The 18,804-nt window shown below is 43.5% G+C and overlaps 1 protein-coding gene across 17 annotated transcripts in view; it reads left to right on the top strand.

The window, feature by feature from the left end:
* The window catches only part of LOC119553078 (ankyrin-3), a 71,249-nt gene that overhangs the window by 4,208 nt on the left and 48,237 nt on the right, over window positions 1–18,804 (top strand). For 2 of the 17 annotated variants that reach the window (XM_037863218.1, XM_037863208.1), the window contains exons 2-15: window positions 3,808–3,909; window positions 3,970–4,422; window positions 4,515–5,279; window positions 5,909–6,112; window positions 6,461–7,388; window positions 7,570–7,662; window positions 8,686–8,968; window positions 9,338–9,744; window positions 9,808–10,019; window positions 11,674–11,878; window positions 12,993–13,019; window positions 15,090–15,249; window positions 15,315–16,153; window positions 16,288–18,747. In XM_037863218.1, the coding sequence (XP_037719146.1) occupies window positions 3,808–3,909; window positions 3,970–4,422; window positions 4,515–5,279; window positions 5,909–6,112; window positions 6,461–7,388; window positions 7,570–7,662; window positions 8,686–8,968; window positions 9,338–9,744; window positions 9,808–10,019; window positions 11,674–11,878; window positions 12,993–13,019; window positions 15,090–15,249; window positions 15,315–16,153; window positions 16,288–18,747 (7,138 nt within the window). Of the gene's footprint in view, window positions 1–510; window positions 1,034–3,807; window positions 3,910–3,969; window positions 4,423–4,514; window positions 5,280–5,908; window positions 6,113–6,460; window positions 7,389–7,569; window positions 7,663–8,685; window positions 8,969–9,337; window positions 9,745–9,807; window positions 10,153–11,673; window positions 11,879–12,992; window positions 13,020–15,089; window positions 15,250–15,314; window positions 16,154–16,287; window positions 18,748–18,804 lie in introns of those variants that run through there. The other 15 variants (XM_037863219.1, XM_037863213.1, XM_037863222.1 and 12 more) reach the window with 11 other exon arrangements.

Here is an 18,804-nt window from a genome sequence, read left to right as displayed (position 1 = left end):
AAGAAAAAACACTCCCTTAAAAAAGCAATTACATAGATTTTCCGAAAGGATAATATTTTCATGACTACGTTTTTTTGCAAGCAAAAGCAATACATCTTGGTTTGTCATGCACCAAGATTCTCGAATTTCTTTAAAACAATGCAATCAAGTTTGAAATATATATACCTATGCAAAACCACCCCACTGAATCTCTGAAATGGTATCTTTAAATAATTTAAAGCCATATATTCAACTTATCGATAGACCCCTAAACGGTTTATTTTTCCCTTTAAAGCACGTGCTGGCGTCTATAAAAACGTCAACAATAACAAAGGGCACGTGTGTGATGGGTCGGTTCAGGGCCCTGCCTCTTTTTCTGGCTTCCGCTGGCACTTCCATTCGAAGTCCCGGTTCCAGGCGGCGAACTACCCCCGAAACTTTGGGGGTGGACGTTCCAATTGGAACGGGCGAGTGCGCAGGTCCTTCGAAGTCCTGCCAGTTGAAGTTTCAACCACTCGGGCCAGGACTTGTCGCATCCAGTCTGGAGTTGAACATCGAAGAAAACGGCAGCAAAAACGAAAACTGCTCCTCGAAAACCGTGAATTCAGAAGGGACTGTGTGAGAGCAGCCAGGAATCCAATCAGACACACACATACACCCAAAGACATTCACACCCATACACCGACACTGACACGCACACAACCGAATCGGTCGCCTGTACGAACACACCCTCTCGCACACACACCCACATGCACTCGTGTACATATTGCTTACATAAAGTCTAAGGAAAAATCGATAGGAGTGCATTAAAAATTCAGCGTATAAAAGAACGGCAAAAGGTCTCGAGCGAAAATCTCCGTGTAGTGTGAATTTTCCGCTTTACCTAACGGCGAAGAAAAGTCCCAGGCCCCCGTGAAAAATATGACTAATCTGCAGTGACGACATACACCGCTTACACAATTTCTCTACACCCAATTAATCGAAGAAATAAACTCGAGACGGACATTTTCCCATTGGCAATCGTTGAAAAATGGTCACCGAAAATGGAGCTCAGGTAAAATGAAATTTTCATCTTGATTTTCACAATGTGGGGTGTACTTTTCGGGGCCACAGTGGAGATTCTGGGGGGCAGCCATGTTGGCGTCCATTTTGCGGATTATCGATTTTTCGTTGTCTGGCTGAAAAAGTGCAACGAAATTGGGAAAAATCTGGTGAAAAGGGGTTTTCACAAGGGAGTTTGAACAGATAGAACTATGATTTTTAGGGTAGTAACCCTTTTTTCATTGTCAACGAAGTTTATTGATTTTTCACTCCACTCAAATACCCCTTTTAGTTAATGGGTGTTGCAGGCGATTCTCATTTAAGCCTGAACAATGGTCTAAAAATAATTGCTGTACTAACCAACGGCAACTGGAGCCAGGTGGTGGCTCCCAGAAACCACTGGCACCACCATTACCGCACCACTGTCCTCTTTAATCGGAACTGGGTGTGGTGCGTGCGTGTATTGTTGGCAGTCAGTGTAAGGTAATCGAGATTTAGGTTAAACCTAATGATGACATGCGACACTGGTGCCAAGATGGGGAAAAATCCATATTACATGACTCACTTTTTCATCCCAGCTCTCGCTGCTGCATTAAGCGATTGTTTGTTGCTCCTGCTAAGGACAGCCACTCGGACTTCGATTGGGCGTTAAGCTGGTTGCCAAGTACCAAGTTGGCCACACAAGTTCAAAGCAAATCCACTTCAAGGCGAAACTCCTTTAGTCGAGCACCCAATTTGCCCCTCGTTAGTTATACAATGACGAAAACGGGGAGCGAGGCCGAGCCCAAGAACCTTTGAACTTTGGGAGCACGTCTGGGAGGCACCTAGCACTACAGGCAGAGAAAAGATTATCAAGAATATCAAAATGAAACTAGAATTACATACGTCAAGTAAAAGAATGAAATGCTAAAACAATATTATTTTCCATTGGTTAAGAAATGAGTTTAAATATTTTGATATTGAATTTAGTATAAAGATATAAGCAGGAATAATCACATAATTGGGTTTTTTTATTTATTTATTTTCAACATCACACTTTTTCCCATAATATAATATACTATAATATAATAGATTTTCAAAAAACCTAGCTTTTTCAAAAATTTTTTCTTACATTTTTAAGTAGTCTTCCAGATATCCTTGAAATGAACATATTATAATTTGTATGACTTACAATCGCTTAAAGTGTACTTCTTATATCTCATTCATCTCCCTTTGTAATTATACCATTCATATGGTAAACGAGAAAATAACCATTTCTAGTGATACTACATATTTTCCCTGTGCAGCCAAGCAAACAGAGTTCAGGAAGTAGACGGGGCAAACAAGTTCTTTAGAATTCATATGTATGCCCAGGGCATGTGAAATGAGTTTTCCTTTTGGGCCGCTTGTGTTTAGTATATCCTTCACACACTTCCTTGTTTGCCAAAGGGCGGTGGGTGGATTGGTGGGTGGGTGGTTGAATGCGTGGGCAGTGCATTGGATTGGGCGGATATGAAGGGGACTTAACGCCCAGGAAGCGGGTCTACCGGGTGTCTGAGCTGCGGTCACTCTCCAGCGACTTTTCGCTCACTTCCAGTGCGCAAAATTTCCGATTTGCCGACTTCCAGTTGCAGTTTGAAAACGCGGCGACATGACGTCATTTTCGATATCGAAAATCCTGGAGAGAATTGGGGGAGAAAAATATAAACAAAACCACCATCGACAGCTGGGCTCCGCTGAGTTGGTGGGTGGGTGGTTGGTTTTTCGCTTCGGTGGGTGGGCGTTGGCCATTAGACCGAATTACCCGTACACCTGCGCCTAGAGCCGGAAAAGCGAGTGGTGACCCCTCGCCTTGACCGCCGCATCGTGGATTGAACTTGAGGAAACGAGCAGGTGCATAATAGCAATATGTAACTATTGTACTGCCTGACGGGACACCAAACTTCGAGTTGCGCAACCTAGCAACGTTCTATAAAACTCCGAGTCCCCCTTTTATTGCCACCCACTCGGCAGGTGATGAATACGCAACCGACACGCAACTAACTGAAAAGTAGATGTTAAGTTTCCGGGGCAACATGGCAAAGATATATTGCACTTCTGTTGATAAGCCTGGCAATTACTTTTTGTTGACCTTTGCCTCATTTGATACCTGTGCAAAAATAAACGCAAATTCGGCCCAAAGCCAATTATTTACAGCCTTGAAGTTTGCCTTTTGCATTTTTAAAACCGACTATTTATAGGGTAATTACTAATTACAGTTTATCAGATAAACTAGGGGCCGATTACTCAATATCAATAAAAGGCTATAGGTTATTTGTCAGAAAAAGTTAACATGAAGTTAAGTTGCTCGGAAAGAAAGATTCGTTTTGTATCAATGTGATGTTAATTTGCGAATCACAAATCTTTAAAGAATTCAGTGTTTAATTCGGTCTGCCAAATCTGAAAGGGAAGAGCTGGCGAACTTTTCTTTGAAATTTTCGTTTTGTCTATCATAAAATTTAAACTGGAACATGACCTCTTGTTAAGAGTTTTCAGTCAGATAAATGTATCCGAAAGAATAATTTTAATCAACGACTAAAGTTAACATGACATTGAGAAATCGGACCAAACTCAACTCAGAAATCGGCAAACGGTAACATGACATTGAGAAAAAACAACAAAATAATTGGAGAAATAATTTTTAACTTCCTGTTAAGCTACATTTGTAAAAAAAAATGTGACGAACTTGAATAAACCACTGATAACGTAATTAACTAAAAGTTTTTAAAGACACTCAACTAACTGAAAGTTCTTTTCTGCACTTTTTAGGGCGATGGAAACACTTCCTTCCTGCGTGCCGCTCGCGCTGGAAACTTGGAGCGAGTGCTCGAGCATTTGAAGAACAACATTGACATCAACACCAGCAATGCGGTGAGTTAGCATACTATTTAAACCCTAATGTAGATTACTGACTCAATGAATTCCCCTCAGAATGGCTTAAATGCCCTGCACCTGGCTTCCAAGGATGGCCACATCCACGTCGTCTCGGAACTGCTTCGTCGGGGTGCGATTGTGGACAGTGCCACCAAGAAGGGCAACACCGCCCTCCACATCGCCTCGCTGGCTGGGCAGGAGGAGGTGGTGAAGCTGCTGCTGGAGCACAACGCCTCCGTGAATGTGCAATCTCAGAATGGATTCACTCCCCTCTACATGGCCGCCCAGGAGAACCACGATGCGGTGGTGCGTCTCCTTTTGTCCAACGGGGCCAACCAGAGTTTGGCCACCGAGGATGGCTTCACCCCGCTGGCGGTGGCCATGCAGCAGGGTCACGACAAGGTGGTCGCCGTGCTCCTCGAGAGCGACACCCGGGGCAAGGTCAGGCTTCCAGCGCTGCACATTGCCGCCAAAAAAGACGATGTCAAGGCAGCAACCCTGCTGCTAGATGTAAGTTCCAATTAAAGATTGCACTTCCTACCACTTTCCCCACCTTTACTTAAAAAACAACGACTGACTTGAATCTAATCCCCTTCTTCCAGAATGACCACAATCCGGACGTGACCTCGAAGTCGGGCTTCACACCTCTCCACATTGCCTCGCACTATGGCAACCAGAACATCGCCAACTTGCTCATCCAGAAGGGCGCCGATGTCAACTACTCGGCCAAGCATAACATCAGTCCGCTCCACGTGGCCGCCAAGTGGGGCAAGACCAACATGGTATCGCTGCTCTTGGAGAAGGGTGGCAACATCGAGGCCAAGACCCGGGACGGACTCACTCCGCTCCATTGTGCCGCTCGCTCGGGACACGAGCAAGTGGTGGACATGCTGCTCGAAAGGGGAGCTCCCATCTCTGCCAAGACCAAGAACGGCTTGGCACCCCTCCATATGGCCGCCCAGGGTGAGCACGTGGATGCCGCCCGCATCCTGTTGTACCATCGTGCTCCCGTCGACGAGGTGACCGTCGACTATCTGACCGCCCTCCATGTGGCCGCCCACTGTGGTCATGTGAGGGTAGCTAAGCTTCTACTAGACCGAAATGCAGATGCCAATGCAAGGGCCTTGAATGGGTTCACCCCGTTGCACATTGCCTGCAAGAAGAATCGCTTGAAGGTGGTGGAGCTGCTCCTGCGACATGGGGCCAGCATCAGTGCCACCACGGAGAGCGGACTCACTCCGCTCCATGTGGCCGCCTTCATGGGCTGCATGAACATCGTCATCTATCTGCTGCAGCACGATGCCAGTCCCGATGTGCCCACTGTGCGCGGCGAGACTCCACTGCACTTGGCCGCCAGGGCTAACCAGGTGAGTTAGGGGAAGGTTTGGAGTTTAGAAAAAAAATGGTTATAAAAATTAATTATTTTGGGATAAATATTAAAAAACTATTAAAAAACTTTAAAACATATCTATTCTGACGATACTTGATCTGAGTAATCTAATAAAACTAGGGAAGTTATTATTGTCGAGGCTTAAATAGGGCTCCTTTAATTGGTTTATGGTTTAATGATTTACATTCTTGTTATCCCATTTAGTACATTAATCGATTTTTTGATGATAAAGCTTGATTAGTAACATTCTTAACACAGGAGAGTGACAACTATTTCTCATTTTTTAATATTTCTTTATTTGCTATTATATTTTTTTAGAACTATACAAGTTATGAGCCCCATATATCGATATAGAATTATCATCTTTTTAATAAGGAAATTAAAATCCATTTCCATTAAAATCCATTCCTACATTCTTATATAACGAAATCCTAAAAATCACTACTATCCAATTTGTTACGTTGCTAATTTAGTATTTTCAAAGAAGACTTGACTACGTATATTAGTAGTCAATCTGTAACTAAAATACACCTATAAAAGTTAAGAATTGCCACATCTGTAGATACATATATAACGCTCTTTGCTATTCCACCTGACCCATTCCAGACCGACATCATTCGCATCCTGCTGCGCAATGGCGCCCAGGTGGACGCCCGTGCCCGGGAACAGCAGACGCCACTGCATATCGCCTCGCGGCTTGGAAACGTGGACATAGTGATGCTCCTCCTCCAGCACGGCGCCCAGGTGGACGCCACCACCAAGGACATGTACACGGCACTGCACATCGCCGCCAAGGAGGGCCAGGATGAGGTAAAAGACCTGATCGCGAAAAAGATCGCCGACCACATCGACACCGTTTACCTGATGCAGCTTTTTTGGATACGCCATCGGGAGTTTTTCATTTGATTTTAAGTTTTTATCCAGCCTCTTGGTTTTGTACTTGTATCGGTATTATTATTATGAGTTGTTTATTTGACTCTTGTGTTGTTGTCTCTTTTTGGCGTTTTGTTTTCGAATAAATGTTGCAACTCTTTTTTTATTAAGTATTTTGGTATTATGATTTTTTGTGAGAAATTTTGGTAATTTGATTTTTGGCACGTATTGCTGTGAGATTACCTGGTAATCTTATTTATGTAACTTCTTTGTAACTTTCTTTAGGTGGCCGCTGTGCTGATTGAGAACGGCGCCGCCTTGGACTCCGCCACCAAGAAGGGATTCACGCCACTTCATTTGACGGCCAAGTATGGACACATCAAGGTGGCCCAGCTGCTGCTCCAAAAGGAGGCGGATGTGGATGCGCAGGGCAAGAATGGAGTCACTCCATTGCATGTGGCATGCCACTATAACAACCAGGCGGTTGCCCTGCTGCTCCTGGAGAAGGGAGCCAGTCCACATGCCACGGCCAAGAATGGACACACCCCGCTCCACATTGCGGCGCGGAAGAATCAGATGGATATAGCCACTACCCTGCTGGAGTACGGGGCCTTGGCCAATGCCGAGAGCAAGGCCGGATTCACCCCGCTGCACTTGAGCAGCCAGGAGGGTCATGCCGAGATCTCCAATCTGCTGATCGAGCACAAGGCCGCCGTCAATCACCCGGCCAAGAATGGCCTGACACCCATGCACCTGTGTGCCCAGGAGGATAATGTGAATGTGGCCGAGATTCTGGAGAAGAATGGAGCCAACATCGACATGGCCACCAAGGCGGGTTACACACCCCTGCATGTCGCCTCTCACTTTGGACAGGCCAACATGGTGCGTTTCCTGCTGCAGAATGGCGCCAATGTGGATGCGGCCACCTCGATTGGATACACTCCACTGCATCAGACCGCCCAGCAGGGCCATTGCCATATTGTCAACCTCCTCCTGGAGCACAAGGCCAATGCCAATGCCCAGACGGTCAACGGACAGACGCCCCTGCACATTGCCCGCAAGTTGGGCTACATAAGTGTCCTGGACTCGTTGAAGACCATCACCAAGGAGGACGAGGCAGCCGCTGCTCCTGCCCAGGCCGAGGAGAAGTACCGCGTGGTGGCTCCCGAGGCCATGCACGAGTCCTTCATGTCCGACTCCGAGGAAGAGGGCGGTACGTATTCCCCAATAGTCCACTTAAACCCTAACCATAAGCCACAAGATCACAAGATCACCGCCCAGCTAGTCAGCCAGCACACAGACACTGAGCACTACCCATAGTTTACATAGTTTACATAGTTTACATAGTTTACGATAGTCTTAAGTGAATCCCCGCTCTTTCATGTGTGTGTCAGGCGACACTAACTGGCAACTGGACGCTGGCTACGAGTACGGCTTTGGCCCGGTCTATCTGCCGTACTACCAGGGCGACAAACTGTGTGTCTCCAGTAAGTGCCCAGGGCCACTTGGAAAACCCTATCCGTATCCGTAACCGTATACTCGTATTCGTATTCCTATCTTAAGTGCTGGCCGTTATAAAGTGCACTAATTGGCTGTGATTGGATCGTGATTGGCTTGCTGAATTGGCCACCAAAGTTTGGCGTACTCATGGCACTTTATATGGGGCTACGATGTATAAATGTAAACTATTTCTTGACGTTGTAATTGGGCAATGGAGTAAAACCTTTCAACTCACTCCTTGCTTTTCTATAAATATATATTTTATCTAATATATTCTCAAAAATTATATGACCAAATAGAAAGGAAAAGAAAGTATCAGGGAATATATATCTTTCTCTAATCTAAAGAACCAAATTTTGACTGAAGATACAAATTTATAAATTTTAAAACTCAAAAAAATATCTTTATTTTGAAGGTTTGACTTGATCTACAAAAATACCACTAGTACTAATGTACTTTTATTACTCATCAACATCAAAACCCAAACTTCAAAATAATTATAGACAAAAATCTGACTTGATAGGATACAACCTAGACTCTTTTGACTGGGCTGTCAGATTCAGGCAAAAGAAAATTAAAACCGAATTTGCTTGAAACCGCGGCATGAAAAATGTACTCTTCTGTGTCTGTATCTATACCACCACTGTTAACGTATCCATGTAATATGCTCCTATTTAATGGTCATGCTAGCTTTATATCACCCCTATATATATATATTTATTATAACGATTATAAAATGAAGCATGTACAACTTACGAAATTTTGTAACTAAAATCAAACTCATTTGCATTCTTCTATTTTCAATGCACTGCGCTCTCATCTGCAACTCAACAAAAACCAACCAATCAACAACAATTCCAACACTTTAACAACCAACAACACCAAACAACAATAATAATATCAACAACAACTACAACGCTATATGGCCAATTGGACTGTCTTGTGCTTAAACAAAATGCAAATGCTGCGGAATGCCCTCGAATCGCATCGAAATCGAATCAAAACTCTAGGCGAAGACAATATGCTATCAGATCAACCATACCGCTATTTGACCGTTGACGAAATGAAATCCCTAGGCGACGACTCGCTACCGATCGATGTGACCCGAGACGAGCGCATGGACTCCAACCGGATGACCCAGAGCACCGAGTATGCCTCTGGAGTTCCGCCCACCATCGGCGAGGAGGTGATCAGTCCCCACAAGACCCAGGTGTACGGCAGCTCGCCCAAGGCCACTGTGGATGGGGTGTACATTGCCAATGGATCTGGTCATGATGAGCCGCCGCATGTGGGGTGAGTTTATGGGCTGGGATCCTAATGAATTAATATTGGTTTTTTTTTTTTTTGATAAAATGATTATGTATTCAAGTCATTCTTAGATTTAGGGAGTAATCCTTTTAAAGTACCTAATTAAATTTGACTTACTGAACCCAGTTTTAAATTGTCGTACTTAGTTTAATCTTGTCTTAAATTTATTATGATTTATTTAAGTAAAGATGAAACTATCTTAACTTAGTTCAATTTTAGCTATTTTATCTTAGAAAATGTTATTGGATTGATATGTTGCTTATCATAGAGAGGCATATCAATTTGTAGAATATAATATCTTGATCATATCATTGTCCATTTTGATTTTTAAACTAATTTCCGGTTCCTTTGCAGCCGCAAGCTGAGCTGGAAGAGCTTCCTGGTGTCCTTCCTGGTCGATGCCCGTGGAGGAGCCATGCGAGGCTGTCGGCACAGTGGCGTCCGCATGATCATCCCCTCGAGGTCCACCTGTCAGCCGACCAGGGTCACCTGTCGCTATGTGAAGCCGCAGCGCACCATGCATCCGCCCCAGTTGATGGAGGGTGAGGCCCTGGCCAGTCGTGTCCTGGAACTGGGTCCTTGCTCCACCAAGTTCATTGGACCGGTGATAATGGAGGTGCCGCACTTTGCCTCGCTGCGCGGCAAGGAGCGCGAGATCATAATCTTGCGCTCGGACAACGGGGAAACATGGCGGGAGCACACCATCGACAACTCCGAGGAGATCATACACGATGTCCTGCAGCAGTGCTTCGAGCCAGAGGGTGAGTGAGAATGTAGTATTATCGTAGCCCTCCCTGGTCTATAACTGGAACTCTTCGCCGCAGAGATTGCCCAACTGGAGGAGCAGGCTGGCAACCATGTCTGCCGCTTCGTCACCTACGACTTCCCCCAGTACTTCGCCGTCGTGTCGCGCATCCGCCAGGAGGTCCACGCCATTGGACCGGAGGGCGGTATGGTGTCCAGCACCGTGGTGCCACAGGTGCAGGCCGTCTTCCCACAGGGAGCCCTCACCAAGAAGATCAAAGTCGGCTTACAGGTAAACCTCTTTAAACCGCGCAAGGGCGTTGCGCCTGAGAAGTTGCGCAAAATAAGCGTTAATCATGTGCCCAAGAAGAAGCGCTTCTCGCTCATCTGGTAAATCAACCAGGGCAATTATATCTAATCTTAAACTGAGAATACGAAAAAAAGAAATCCAAAACAAATACGTTATCGGTCGGCATATATACTCGAGCATTTAATCTACAACTTCCCCAAAGAATATCAAAAAAGAATGCAAAAGATGTTTTCCAAAATGAAAATGAGCATTTATAACCAGTACTCCTATAACCAGTAACTAATAACCGTCTATGTTAACCCGCCCCTAAATCCTGTGTAGTGAAATATGGTAGATCCAACTGCCTGAAGTTCGTTTACAGTAGTCCGAATGGAACTAATATACCTAACTAAAACCATTGTAAACGATCTTCGGAGCTGACTTTTCCAAATGTTATTACTCGTATGAAATATGTGCACTTTGTTTGATTATATTGAGACACACTTAATAACTTTACGGCACTTTGCTTATGGAGCCATTGTGGAATCGGTATCCTCATGCTAACCTAATCACGAATGCTATGCAAAACAGTGACATACAATAATACAATTATATGAACCGATTGAATTTGATCATGGATCAAGCCAAGTCTGTCAGATCGCAGATTTTCGGCAAGCTTATAAACAGCGAGAGCAAAACAAATTGTCCAACTTGAAAAGACATATGAAATACTTATATCGAATATTATGATACATTTACCTATATGCTAACTACTCTTAACTATTCATACATTATTTATGATTATTATCTACTTATGCATAAGATTATACTTACAAGTTCTCTGAAATGCAGTACTACCCAATAAATTTAGTTCGACAAAAACTTTATGCCAATGAAACTGTTTTAATTACTTTTCATTTGATTACTTTTCATTCAATTGCTTTTTCAAAAAAGAAAAGAGAAGAGGTGAAAATACTTAGAGAGTTACAATTGGGTCCGGTTTGGAGTGCCTAACGAAGTTGTAACATTTTAGCCATGCCGTAAGCAAAAAACGATTTTATAATGGCCCCACTCATGAGTAAAAAATTTTCCCACGTTTTATTTGCATTTAACTGATATCTGTAAATTTCTACATTTTCAATAATTTTACTTTCCTTATCTGAGTTCTGTACATTCTATATAAAATTTTGCGTTACCTTACTAGCTCTTCAGTTGTAGACAGAGTTTTTTTGATAACTAAATTTATTGGGACATAAATGGGCTCGAACATTGTTATCGTTTGTAGTTAACTTATGCTGTAATTTAACTGAAACAACTTAACTGCAATTGCTCAATACAACAACCATGAAAACGATATGCATAAACATCCGACTTATAAGCATTGTACAAAAGCACTAAAACTGAAAAACTAAGTGTAATCGAATCGATAATGTTCACCATTTAGCCCAAAAGACTCATTTCATTTTATTTGTTTTTCTCGTTTCCTTATGACAGACAAGAAGCGCATATTTCGTACATAAACTTTTGTTTTATAAATTTTAGTTAAGTTTCCGTTTCTTTCGTTCATCTCATGACTGTGTGTATTGCGTATAAGCGTGGCCGGTAAAAATCGATTTTTGTCTATAGTGCCAATCGAAATCCGTTACACTCGTTCTAGGCCCAGCCGGTCGATCCCGATCTCACCGCCAAGCTTTTGGGTCGCGGCGTGGCCGTATCGCCGATTGTTACGGTCGAGCCGCGGCGCCGTAAATTCCACAAGGCCATCACCCTCAGCATGCCCGCCCCCAAGGCTCACAGCCAGGGGATGATCAATCAGTACTCGGGCAACACGCCCACCCTGCGACTGCTATGCTCCATAACAGGTAAGTCCAAGCCGATCCATTACCGATCCGCCAGCTAAGAGCCGGTCTTTTGTGTTGTTTGTACGATGTGATCCAAGCAGTTATTATTACCAATTACCAATTACCAATTACCATTATGACTATTACGAAGTATATCCACTTACATTTCCATTACGTTAGTTGATGTTTTTGAGTATTACTGATCCTCCTTGATACCCATACTTCCTCATCCTCTCTCTCTCTATCTATCTCTATATAAATCTGTCTCAGGCCTTCATTTACTTCATTCCTATATATGATTTCTTAAGTGTAACTATATATGCTTTCGTTGAGTTGAGTTTGGTTCGTGCTTCCTTTGTTCGTTTTGGTTGTCTATAACATTTAGAATACAAGTATCTCATGTGCTAAAACGTAGTACTATATATATACCATACATGCCATATATAATTTATCCAAACCTGTACAGTGGAAATTGCCCAAATCTAAAGAAAAAACTCTGGGGAGAACTCCCTTACTATAAATTGAAATTGTAATGATAATGAGATTGAGATTGAATTGAGAAAAATTCGATTGTAGGTCCCATCCGATCCGAACTGAAACATAGTGCTTGTGTCTGTGTAGTAGATGCGTAAACATAAGTGATTCGAACGCGTTGTTCCGGCAGTAGCCCGCATCGTATCGTATCGTATCCTATCGTAACTCTTTTGGAATCTAGACAGTTGTAGAGCATTCGTCACCATCACCTCCGATACGTTCATACATCCCAGACACCCTCACCACTACACAGATACAGAAAAAGATACAGCCACAGATACAGATACTCCACACCTATATCTCGTACTTCAGCTCGATCCCAACCCAGATCAGTGTCATGTTCAGTGTGTCTCTTCATTGTGCCAAACGGTGTTCGTTCCGTTACCCTTTGTTCGATTTCAGTTCCTTACCGCTTGAGTTCGTTCTGATAATTTTCGATGATTTCGATTTCGATTTCGTGTTGAGCAAAAACAAACCCAAACAAAACAAACTTCAATTCAATTCTTGATTGAAAACCTATTTAATTGTTCTATAATTTCGTACTAATGCGTCATTGCATACGTGTGCACGCATTCCGTTCTGTTTTCTCAATCCATTGAAGGTGTGTTTCGGAAAAGGTCTCTAAAAGGTAACTAAAACTGACTCAAACGTCACAAATACTAAAATAAATAATACAAAAATTCAGAAATTCACAAACATGTATGAAGTTTCAAATTGAAACTGTTTACAAAATAAAATCGTTATTTGTTCATATTTAGTTGTTTCGTTCTATGCCAAACAAAAACCAAAAAAAAAATATTAAGAATAACAATATTATTGTGTTGCAAAATGAGGCAGCAAGCAAATCCAAGAAGAAAATTTGACAAAAAAAATTTGAAAATTCTGCATATTTTACTTATGATAAATTCTCTTGTTAAGAAACTATTGCAAATATTTCAAACAATTTATTTTTCAACTTCTATGCCTTAAATCCTTGGTTATTAATCAGTTTTCTTGAGTTGTTTGTTCCTAAGTTGCCCCTTTAATTTTCTAAGTTTCGTTTAATTCTTTGCTTTAATTCGGGTTGCGCTGCGTCTTTGGGTTAACTAACCAGATGCTCAGGGTTAACTTTCTGTTTGGTGGGGCCTGCTCAAGACCCCACTCAATTGGCAATGTTCTCTAAGCCAAGATTCCGCTTCCAGCTCAAAGCAGCTTAGTTTTTGAAGTAAGCAAACTTTCCAATTTACTTTTACGAACCTTAAGCTTGTCATGCAAACGTCTTTGCCGCCTTCTCTTTCTCTCTGTCTAACCTCTCTCCCTCTAACATACAACAATATGAATTACCTAAGCGACTTTCTGACTGCACGCGGTTTATTGCCAAATATATAACTAAACTGCACAATTTCATTAAAGAGTTTGTAGGTTTTGTAAGCTAAACTAAACGCCAACTAAAGTTGCTCTTTGGGCCATTGAAACCGTAATAAAAGCAAGGCCAAGATTGTGCCAGATTACATTGATTTGATTAGTTGTTCAGTTACCGATTCGAATCTTATTCTTATTCCATACTTACGTATCATACTTGTTAAGGCTCTAAAGCTTTAAGTTTAATTTTTAATTAACATTTTCGGTTGGAATGCCGTGCACCTGATTGTAGTTTGTTTATCTGTTGTTTATTGAGCGTTAAATCTTTGAGTTGATTGCTATTATTTCATTTAAAACAAAGCAGAACAATTATCTATATATATTGTTTTTCCAAAAAAGTAAACAAAATATGAATGATCAATTTAGAATTTCGACTGTTTGTGGCACCAAAGAGAACTTTTCTGAAACCGAATAAATGTCAAAAATTGAGGAAAACTAAAGTCAAGCGAATGCTGTGGCAAGCTCAATAATATCATATTACAAACAGTGTTTGATAATGTACCATACAAATATAAACATATAAATTTCTCAACAAGTTGACGATTCTTTAATACATTCCTGTTCAATTATGTTTAGGTTCGTATTATTTGTTTCTTTGTTTCTTGGTTCTGTTCTGTTGGGACTTTTGTTGATTTGAACACATTTACAACAAGAAACACGTGACACGCTCACTTATTTTCCATTCAAGATAAACCAAAAATTTGTTTTTCCAAAATATTAAGCATGTTGTTTCGAAACGGCTTCAAAGTAAGCGTGACAAGTACCCTAGTACTTGTACCTCTGTAAATGCTACAGCCCTACCAAAATAACCAAATATATGCTTGAAATCAAAGTGCCTCATCAACCCACACACACAACCCACAATACACACCACTTTGAACATTCAACAGACCCCATCTACATCCTCACATTCATGCCATGCCATAGATAACAACAAGATACTAAATATTTCTAATACTTATCGCTAAATACGATTTTAATACTATACCATAAACTGTATACAATAATACTTTTCAATACTACTCCTATTCCATCTAATTGCTTTGTAATTAACACACACAATCGTAATTCTCTCTGAACAAGTTTTTGTGTTGAGTTTATGGTTTCGTTTGTGAAATTAGTTCAACAATTTTGGAATTGAATTCAATACTTATCTGCTAATGAGACAACAGTAGAGATTTTCAAGAGTTTTTACATACATATATGTAGTCTATGCGTAAACCCCATTGTCCGAGACATGAGACCCGCAATTGAACGTTTCTGTTTTCCGTCTCCCATCTGACTAATCCATCGCTAGGCGGACCGTCCCGAGCTCAATGGGAGGATGTCACCGGTTCCACGCCCCTGACATTTGTCAACGACTGTGTCTCCTTTACGACCACTGTGTCAGCTCGATTCTGGCTGATGGATTGCCGCAATATATCGGATGCCACCAAAATGGCCACCGAGCTGTACAAGTGAGTGGTTTTCTATCCTTTTTTTTTAAAGCTCCTTATTAAATTGCATTGTTTTCTGAACCCAGGGAAGTTATTCATGTACCGTTCATTGCCAAGTTTGTGGTGTTCGCCAAGAAGATCGAACCCTTTGAGGCAAGACTTCGAGTCTTCTGCATGACCGACGATCGTGAGGATAAGACCCTGGAGAAACATGAGCTCTACACAGAAGTGGCCAAGAGCCGTGATGTTGAGGTGCTCGAGGGTAAGCCTCAGTACATCGAGATGGCCGGAAACTTGGTGCCCGTGACCAAATCGGGCGACCAGCTGCAGTTGCAGTTCAAGGCCTTCCGCGAGAACCGACTGCCCTTCACAGTTCGGGTTAAGGATCAGCATGCTGACATTGTTGGTCGCACCTTGTTCATGAAAGAACCGAAGGTAGCCAAGGGTGAGCCTCCACAACAGCCCATCTGCATCCTAAACATCGTACTTCCGGAGGCCGTTATACCCGACTCCACTACCGCCTTCTCGGACCGAGTCACCTCTGCCTACAGGACCTCGATGTTCAGTTTGAGCAAGCATCAAAATGACCATTACATTGGCGACATTCGCATAGTTGATCTGTCCAACCTTTTGGGTAAGGATTGGATTCAGCTGGCCCCAGAGATTGGCATCAATGCAGAGGAAATTGATGAGATCATTAACCAAAACACCGATAGCATTGCCAGGCAGGCACAGAGCATGATCCGCCTTTATAAGGACAAACCCAACTACGATATCCTTTTGTTGGAAACCGCTCTCAAAAACATTGGACGGGACGACATTATGAAGAAGTGCAAGAGTGGACGACTATCCCATTCGCGCGAGTTCGATGAAACGGACATCATGAAGAACTCGGAGTCCGTGGAGGAGCTGGTTCGCAGAGAAAGTAAGTATTAGTGCGGAACCCCTCACAATACAATCTTGCCAGTCAGTTATGCAGATCTAACTAGGTTTTGGATCTTTGTAACCATAAATGGCTAACTCATTTGGAACATCTTCCCATTGAATAACCCTTTTAAGCTCTCCCCTCAGGCAAGCGAATCCAGCAAATCAACGAACGCGAGGAAGTCAAGTACTCTGCCGAGGAGAAGGAAGTCGAGGAATCCGAGTCCGATGAGGAAGCTGCCAAGCGAACGGTTGCCGAACGGCGTGAGAAGATTGTCAAGCGTCTGTCAGTGGAGCGATCCATTCCTGCCTCAACCCAGAAGAGAGAGATCACACGCGAAATAACCGAAATCAAGCGGAAAAGTCTTATCGAGGACAAGAAGGCACACCACGAATCCGAGATACTGATGCAATTGCCTGCTGATAACGTAATCATCAAGACAAGCACTGTACCCGAACAAGTCATCAAGATGAAGATGGGCAAGATGGACTCAACCGAAGTGAGCAAGAGCGAGTTCGACAAGGAACTGACGCACAAGTTTAAGACATCCGGGCGCAGCTCAGAGGAGGAAGACCAGCCATCATCCCCAGACCAGACTGACAAAATTGTGCAGGACATCAGTGCCGCCGAGAAGAAGGAGAAGGATTGCGTGACCTTCAGTCGGGTGACGACGATTACCCGTCAAGAAGCCCGTGACATCACCGAGGACTTCCTGGAGTTCGAGAAACGCAGCCAACTTCCAGTAACTTCCACCACAGCAACAGTTCACGAGAAGTTCGTGGAGGAGGTCAAGGAGAAGACCAGCCCTCTGGCCTCAGTACCACAGGAAACCGTCAAAGAGGTCCAGCAAGTCATAAGCGAGGTGACCGAAATTGCTAGCAAGAAGGTTGAGAACATTATTAGCTCCTTTGAAAGTACCAAACCTGCAGAGGCTAGTGCTATCCTGCCAACTCAGTCCAGTGTCGAATCATCAAAGGTCAGCGAGACCATTAAAAACCTGGAGGAGGCCAAGACCGTGACTCAGGAGCAAGTGAAGCATGTCCAAGTCATCGAGAGCTCAAGTATTGAGGAAACGATTGCGGAGTTCGAAGCCAAAAAGGTTAAATACGACTTCCATGGCGGTGAGCCCAAAACCCAGATTCCGAAGTTCACTCGTAAGCCCAGCGATGACTCAATGAAGCCCACAGCAGCGCCACGTGCTACAGTTGAATCCGAGATTGATTCAGTTATCGAGGCTAAGTCAGAGAAACCAATCTCAAAGATTCCAGTAAAGACAATTACTGCCGAAGCTCAGAAGGTTGGCGAAGTGGATGCACGAAAGATCACTCAAGACTTCTTGCAGGGCGAGAAACTAGCTGCCGAACCCAAGGCAACTCCAGCTGCCAGCAAGATTCCCAAGGTGGAGCCAAGAAAGTCAGTGGAGAAGCAGGTCGACCGGGAGTCAAAGATCCTTGATGATATTGTGGCCTCTACGGCTACCATTATGAGCGCAGGTCTGGGGGACGAAAAGCTCAAAGAGAAACCCATCGAACAGTCTGAGATTATCGCTAAGGCCGAGACTGTCACCGAAAAGGTAACCGAGCTGCTTGACACATTCCACAAGATCGAGGAGAAGGTGGTAAAGTCTGAGAAGACCTCGGAAGTTTCGAGCAAAGTGGAGGACTTAGTCAAGGTCGAAGACAAACCGCTAGTGCAAGTTCAACCCAAAGAGGATAAGGTGGCTGAAAAGGTGGCCGAGGTTGTTGAAACATTCCACAAGATCGAGGAGCAGATCACCACCGCCGAAGCTCGCAAGCTAACCCACGATTTCCTTAGCATGGAACAGCAAACCCAATTGCCGAGCATGCCACAAGCCCCTGAGAAACCCATTGAATCCAGTCTGACATCCACGAGTGCATCGGAACCGGAATCAATCATTACAGTGAAAGCTTCACCGCCAGCCAGTAAGATACCAGTGGTGGAGCCCAGAAAGTCCATTATCGAGGAAACTCCAAAGCCTTTGATCCAACCTGAGCCTGTTAAGGCGACAGAAAAGAAACCTCTGAATGAGCGACAGCTTACCGTTGATTTCTTAAGCATGGAGCAGCAAACGCAACTGTTTTCCGAGCCCGCCAAAACGCTAGTCGAGGAGGTGACGAAGGCCGCCGAGCAAATTGTGGAGCAGCCCAAGCAGCAGAAGACACTTACTGAACGTCAGCTTACAGAGGATTTCCTGATCATGGAACAGCAGACACTACTGCCGTCAAAGCTCATCAGCAGTGAGGCCAAGACCACAGATAAACTGATCGATGGCATTGAGTCAGCGGCTCCAGTAGGGGATATTGCATCACCATTCCACACTTCAAAGGTGACTACCAGTGTGGCGACCCAGGAGCCACAGCATCTGGCGACTGAATATGATAGTGACACCTTCGGCAAGCGGGCCACCGTTCCACTGAGAGAGTCTATCAAAGAGGAGGGGCTAACTGCTCCAATATCCGTGGAGCCAAGAAAGTCACTGACCGATGCCGAGTTCTGCAAATCGGTTGGTGAAACTATTACCAAGAAGATGAGCGTGGGAGTGATTGAAATATCCGACGAGCTCAAGAAAATGGGTGAGTTATCCAAAACCTATGACCACCTTGTCTTACCTTACATTACCTTTAATTTCA

This window comes from Drosophila subpulchrella, chromosome 3L (assembly GCF_014743375.2).
Source record: "Drosophila subpulchrella strain 33 F10 #4 breed RU33 chromosome 3L, RU_Dsub_v1.1 Primary Assembly, whole genome shotgun sequence".
Lineage (NCBI taxonomy): Eukaryota > Metazoa > Arthropoda > Insecta > Diptera > Drosophilidae > Drosophila > Drosophila subpulchrella.
Note: the sequence above shows the minus strand (reverse complement) of the source record. Positions and strands in the feature narration are given on the sequence as shown.